Source organism: Leptonotus elevatus, chromosome 4 (assembly GCF_054856555.1).
Source record: "Leptonotus elevatus isolate MCC_2025b chromosome 4, RoL_Lele_1.0, whole genome shotgun sequence".
Lineage (NCBI taxonomy): Eukaryota > Metazoa > Chordata > Actinopteri > Syngnathiformes > Syngnathidae > Leptonotus > Leptonotus elevatus.
This window is the reverse complement of record NC_141242.1, coordinates 22548477-22555582: the sequence shown is the minus strand read 5'-3', so window position 1 is coordinate 22555582 and position 7106 is coordinate 22548477. Positions and strand designations below refer to the sequence as shown.

Below are 7106 nucleotides of genomic sequence, written 5' to 3'. Positions count from 1 at the left end.
CTGAACTACACAAACTTCAGCAAAATTCAAAGCAGATGAAATTTGGACTCCATTGACCTTTCCCAAATCTTGCATTCTAAACTTTACCACTTCTTCATTTCTTGTACTGTTGCTTCCCTCTCAAGCGTTCCTCAGTCACACCATCCTAAAGGAGGCCAGTCTGGACCCTGATCTTTCCAGACCCTTCTTAAATTGTCCATTCCACTTTCCATCCACCTTTTTTGTTTTGGGTAATAGTATTTCTTCTCCAAAAGTTGAATGTAACACTAAATACAAATGATTACATGAAAATCATCTTTTCATCATTTTTTTTGTGTGTAATTTCCAATTTTACACCAGTGTAAATTTGTTTTAAAAAGGAATAGCAATATCAAAAGTGTTTGTTTGTTTTTTGTTTTTTTGTTTTTAGAACCTCAACACAAAGAACATTTGTCACCTCACTGGTAAGCTATTTCATGCCCGTGGGCTACTCATGTGGTCCTTTGAGCTACCTGGTGACCCCTGGTTCAAACAACTTTTTGTACCTCTTTAATTAACCTAAGAAGGAGCTTTTTTTTCTTCTTTTTTTTTTTTAAGGGGGACGAGGCGACCCACCCAAACACGGCAAGAACATATCACACATGAACCAAAGTCTGTCCGTGGAAATGAAACAATACATCATTTATTCTTTGACTGTGTGACTACTAAACAATTTTGGTGTGGTCCCCTAAAACCCCCTGAAAACTGTAATACAAGTGATTCAAAGTTGTAATGTTTAATTAATATTTAATTAATTTTGGCATTCTTTGCCAAGATTTTTATTCACAAACAACAATTTTCCAGATTTTTTCTCCCAGATTTGTGTCGTGTCTACTGGAATTTAAATCAATATTCAACTCTATCAAATTAATTAACAATTAAAAAAAACGTTGTTGAATCTGTTAAATGTTTTTTTTTTCCAATGAAGCCTCAGTTGTAAAATTCCTGTTTTACTGTGACATTTTATATTACTTAATTTTCTTTTTCTTTCTTTCTTTCTTTCTTTTTTTTCTTTCTTTCAATTTTGGAGATATCTTTGTTAAATATAGAAATCATAAATATGCAATTGACAAATGTCTTACTCAATTTAGATAAACAGATTTAATGATAAAAACATCCTTTGCATATTAATGTATAAAATGTTGTGGTGTTTATTAATCGATTTAATAAGTTTAAGTTTACTTTATGAAAGTAGTTCTCTTGTGTTCAACTGTAAGTTGTCGCCTGAAATAAATGAAAATGAAATGAAAATGGAATACAATTTATTTAAGAAGAAGAACCAAGATTCAAACCCTAAGCTTACTAAAGTGAGGCACAATTGTTAACAATATGGTTATTAGGAATTATTAGGAAGCAAATATCAACACAACAACAAAGTTTACGTCTGAATTCAGTTACAGCCTAAATAAAACCTGATTAGCTGGGTTTGTGTTTTGTATTTGTGCACGTGAGCGAGGAGGAGGAGGAGAGGACTAGAGTGGGCGTGTCCCAAAGCTTCCAGTAGCCTCCTCTTCTCTCCCACGCACACGCAGCCTGTCCCAACACAGGCAGGCACGCTCGTCTGCTACTCTCCGGGTTGAGCTTTTTCTGCCGGGGACCGAGTGACACGATGCCCACGCAGCGGGGAAAAACCGCGCGAAGTCGACGGCGGACAAGCAATGGATGGAATTACTTTCGAGATGCGCTCTGACACTCCTTCGTCCTTTCAGTGTTTACTTTTGGACTTTTGTATTTTACTTTTCCGAAATTGACTATCACACTGAAGTTTGAAACCCAAAGATTAATTAAAAAAAGTAAACAGGCTATCTGGAATCACTTAAAGTGAGTGAGATGGATCCAGAAGAAGGGAAAGTCTCTGTTTGGGTCTGCCGAGAAGAGAAGCTGGTCTCCGGGATGACTAAGAGGACCACATGCGCTGATGTGGTCCAAGTCCTGCTGGAGGACCAGAACCTGCGGCAAGGTGCCTCAGCTGGGATGCTGTCCGGACCCCCGCAGTCCTATTGCGTGGTGGAGAAATGGAGGGGCTTTGAGAGGATTTTACCCAACAAGACCAAAATCCTCCGACTCTGGAGCGCCTGGGGGAACGAGCAGGAGAACGTCCGCTTTGTCCTGGTCAAAAATGACGCATCACTTCCCAACAACGGGCCTCGGAGTGCTGAGGCTCGTGTGGTCCAGCGCAGGGAGAATTGGGGTCCCGGCGGGGTCATTAGGGCCCCCGCTAGGACCTGCTGGCCTGCCGCGGCCACCAACTTGTCCCAGGAGAGGCAGAGGCGCATTGTGAGAAAGGCCTTCAGAAAGTTGGATAAGATGAACAAAAAGAAAGAGCAAACGCTTGGTAAAGATAAGAGCTCTGTGGAGAAGATGGAAACTTTGGTCCATTTGGTGCTTTCACAGGATCACACCATCCGCCAGCAGGTCCAGAGACTCAAAGAGCTGGATAAGGAGATTGAGAGCTACGAGTCCAAGGTGCACTTTGAGCGCATGAAGAGACACGGGGTCAACTATGTGCAGGACACATACTTGGAGGACTCCTCCGCATTGCCGGAGGACTGTACGCGCAAAATCTCTCCGGAAGCGCTGGCCCAGTTCGAGGAGTACGCGCGGCGGTGCGAGGAGGTCGTGAGGCTGCAGGAGGAGCTGACGGAGCGAGAGGCGCTCATGGAGAGCATCACCGCGGAGATCCAGGAGGAGCTCAACCGCAGGTGGATGAAGCGCCGGCGAGAGGATAGAGGAGAAGATGACAAAATGTCGGAAATGTGCCTGTCTGCTCCTCCCATGCTGGAGTCTGGAGAGGAGGTGGCGTTGGAGGAGGAGAGGATCAAAACTCAGCTGAATACCAGCCTCTACATAGGCCTGAGACTCAAGACTGACCTGGACGGCATTAGGGGCGACTTGGACCTGAGTCTTGCGCTCTGGGAGAGCAAGGAGACTGAACTGCTGGACCTACTGGCCAAAGTGGAGACTATGGAAATCGATCAGGTGAACACCAAACTGGATGAGGAGGATGAGGATGATGATGATGATGATGATGATGATGATGATGATGATGATGATGATGCAAAGGCAGGTGAGGGTGCAGTGGTGCCGGTGGAGAAGAGCGGCATTTGGGTGGAGCAGGCCCGAGGTCTGTCAAAGACCTGCAACGTCAACGACGAGGACTCGGACACGGGTCTGAGCTCCATGCACAGTCAGGACTCGGACAACCCTCCTGTGTGTGAGTCTCTGGTCTAAACCAGAGAACGTGGACTGTCATACATTTAGGGCCGAATCCACTCTGGGTTTGCGTGGCTTTTGCGTGGCGCTAACCAGTAATAGTGGAATTGGTGCATATTTAAATGAGGTACAGATGTGGCAAATCCAGGCCCAGAAAGTTAAAACCCTGCCACAGTTTGGCTTTAGCCTCAGGTGCTAGCTAGCTAGCTCCCTAGCTAGCTCCCATGGTGCTTATTTACCTGCTAAGGAGATAGCTAGCTAGCTAGCATCAGAGGCTAAAGCCAAACTGTGGCAGGGTTTTTACTTTTTGGACCTGGATTTGCCACCTGTGAGGTAATATGCATATGGCCAACCTCTATGCAAATGAGCCTCATTGATAAACAGCGTCCAATTCGCTAACACAAGCGCTCATTTCCACACGCAGTTTGAGTGACGCAAAGAACGTTTATAGAAAGCTGGTGTAAACTTGGTGCTATCTGTGGAAACCTGTTAATAGCAGCAGTAGCGCAGTGAAGGCATCTTGAATCATGAATGAATGATGTCGTCTTCCTCTCCATAGGCGCTCACCGAGGGAAATCGGGTTCAAATTGCGCTCAGTAGTCAAACTTTCTGCAATGTCATTAGAGCAATATCCTTTGTGAATAGGGCGTTAAGATGGAGAAAACTGCGTGCAATGAAAGGCGTTATTAGTGGACGCAGTTCATTCTTTGTGGATTCGGCCCTTAGTGTTATTTAGCAAAGTAAGCTAACGTTTGGTTTGATAAGCCATGCCTAATTTGTGACTTCCATGCGGTGTGTAAAAAAAAAAGAAAAAGTGGTGCCACTTTTCAGTGGTGCTATATTATTAACTCTGTGAAAGTAAACCACGTAGATATGTAAATATAATATATAATCACAGGTGTCAAACTCAAGGCCTGCCAAAGCATTTAATGAACAACTAAAGCAGATCATGTGTCCACTTAATGTTTCGTGCTAAAATTGGTCAAATGTTCAAATTGTCTTCACTTCAACATTGAAATATAGCAAACACCAGTCTGCCTGTTCAAGTTCCAACATTCATATTCATGTATTTTCCTATTAATAGTCACATTAAGCACAGCATAGTCTGCAATTCATCTTTCTATATCTGTAGACAGGTTAGCCACAAGGTCACACAAATGCATTATAGATATGGTACCATCTGCAATAAAAGGGTATTCTAACAAAACAGGGTGGGGGCCCTTAGACTAAAGCATCATTACAAAAAAAATAAAAAATAAAAATTAACACAATTGCTGATAATATGTAACAATAAACATTTGTTCAATAATTGTATTCTGTTTTCATACATTCTTTCTGGCACTTGGATGATTGTGTTGTCAACAAACAATAAGGGCTCAGTATTTGGCAAGTTCCAGCTAATTTGATTAAATATGTGATCACATGGTCATCAGTAATAAGTGGCAAAAAAAATTGTTTCGTCATTTGCAAGGCATGTCATTATTTATTAATGATCAACTATCATTAGGAAGGAGTTGTAAAGAAAATGTTGAGAGGCAAGGGTCCCAACTTGGCAAGCACTAAGTCTTTGTTGTTATCTGATGACTTATGACTGACATATTGTAAGATGGTGATTAGTGGGAAATCAGTTCATTTCAGCCTAATTGAAAAGGAAAAAAGTGCATAATTATTGTCATTAATCATTAAAAACACAACTGGGTGCTTTATAAACTTCCTTCCCTTCTAGTCTGTGTCGTTATGTCATTTTGTTCTGGTAAAGTGCTCTTGAGCACCGACAAAAATTAACTTATCTATTTGTGAAGACCTTACAACACAACTAACAATATTGCGTTTCCAATAACGACAGTTACTGGATAACATTTGAATGAGAAAGAGTAATAATATGGTTTTTGTGGCATTAGCTGACTTGAGTGCCACTTTGTTTGGCTCTCCCAGACCACAACATGGCGACATCTCGCTCTTTCGTAATCGCTGGCTCAAGCTCAGCGACTGAGAGGCTCCATATACTCTCAGATATGCGATCAGCGCCACTGTGGCTGCATTATAGCACATAATTACACATGACTGTATGTGTTGAAATAAACAGCAAAACCTCTGGCTTGTACTGTGGCTTTTTTTTTCAGCACCAGTGACATGTTTAAGAGCATTTTGAGCATTCATTTCATTCAACACTCGATACGTACCTCTTCAATGCAAATACATAAATAAATACATATAGAAATAATTAATTAACTAAATTTCTATGTTTATTTTATTTCAGATTTTTCCTATATTTTTAAAATATTAAATTTTCTAAAATAGACTGATCTTATATACTGAATGTAAAATAACATGATGTCACTATAACTGTAAAAACACAATATTTATTTTTTTCCCTTCTTTTTGTGTGGAGAAAAACACAATATTTCTTTTTTTTTCTTCTTTTTGTGTGGAGAAAAACACAATATTTCTATTCTTTTATCCCAAAACGCATTAAAAATACATATATTAATTTTTAAAATATGTTCACAAATGAATCTTAATTACACAAATACAGTATGTGTCTGTTATTTAAGTGAATAAACTGTAAAATGCAACTTTAAAACTCTGTGGGGAGAGGGGGAAACATTTAAAATTACTGAGAAATTCAATAGCCAAAATTTTAAATTTTACGATACATTCTTTGTTAAATTGACTAATGTTTTTATTGAAAATAACTACAATTACTGCAATGTTCTAGTCATCAGAAGGTGAATGAGTAGTCAAAATGTAAAGCGGTTTGAGAGCCTCGTAAGGTGGAAAAATGCTATATAAATAAATTACTATGATAGTAAATTGTTTCAATTTTAAACCCAATATCTAGATTTCCAACAGTTTTTTGACATGTTTTGAAAGATGAATCACATTATTTTTTGTTCATATACTGTTATATTACATCAAACGCAAATTATTATAAAACCTCTTTCCATCAAATCTTGTCATTAAAAAATTAATTAATAACCAGTCGGCGAGATGGCGGACTCAGTAACAGGGTTAGTTTTTACTAGGCGCGCCGGCGTGACGACTGGGACCTTTCTCCGCCGGGCCTGGGGTTCGGGTACGGGTGGCTGGGTGGGGGGTGCTGGGGGTGGGCGGGTGTCGGTGGAGGCTGATGTCGGTGGATCTCACTCTGCTTCATCTATCCTTCTTTCCTTTCTTTAGTCTTTCCTTTGGTCTCTTGAGGTCTCGCTAATTTGTTGGAATTTATATGCTCCAAGGTTGGTGAAAGATTCTGGTCGGTGCTGGATTTCACTTTTCTCTCTTTTCTTTGATCACTCCTCGGGTCTCCTGACAACTTCACGACTCGGGATTCTGAAGTATTCGGTTTAGGTAAAGGGTATGGGATTTTTAATAGGTTTCAGGTGAATTAATAACTCACACGCACGCACATATGCACACGCACACACACACACGCACTTACTCACGCATACACAAAAAAAAAGAGAGAGCAATGATGATGACATGTTGGATCGGTAAGATTACCGAATAAACAATACTGTGCACTCTCTACAAAAAAAACAGATTTCTTTATTTTTATTCTTTATTTATTTTTAAGCAGTACTATTTTATTCTTACTATATTTCAGTTTTAAAGGGACAGCAAACTTTTTGGAGCTTTTAGCCATGTTAAAATGCCAAGTCCTCACCAAAAACATCACAAAGTGGTGTTTCCTCCATTCGCCCCTTTATGAGAAATTCTAGGTCATTCTGCTCTCCAAGCACCAGCCCCTCCCAACCCGAGAAAACGAGCTGTTGTCACTGTTTGACGTCATTTCCTTCCCTCTCTCTTCTTCCTTCTCCTCCCCTCTTCCTCCGCGATTTCTTGCGGCAAGGAGCCGTTTTGTTTCAAATGTTTAT

General features: G+C 40.5%; 1 protein-coding gene across 1 annotated transcript; it reads left to right on the top strand.

Annotated features, from left to right (window-relative positions):
• Nucleotides 1-1544: 1544 nt before the first annotated feature.
• LOC147176042 (ras association domain-containing protein 10-like) lies at nucleotides 1545-5326 on the top strand. Its single transcript, XM_086072562.1, has one exon. The coding sequence runs from the start codon at nucleotides 1849-1851 to the stop codon at nucleotides 3247-3249; it is 1401 nt and encodes a 466-aa protein (XP_085928688.1). The 5' UTR covers nucleotides 1545-1848; the 3' UTR covers nucleotides 3250-5326.
• Nucleotides 5327-7106: the final 1780 nt, after the last annotated feature.

Coding starts and splice junctions, on each gene's coding strand:
- LOC147176042 (XM_086072562.1), top strand. CDS start 1,849: ATGGATCCAGAAGAAGGGAAAGTCTCTGTTTGGGTCTGCCGAGAAGAG.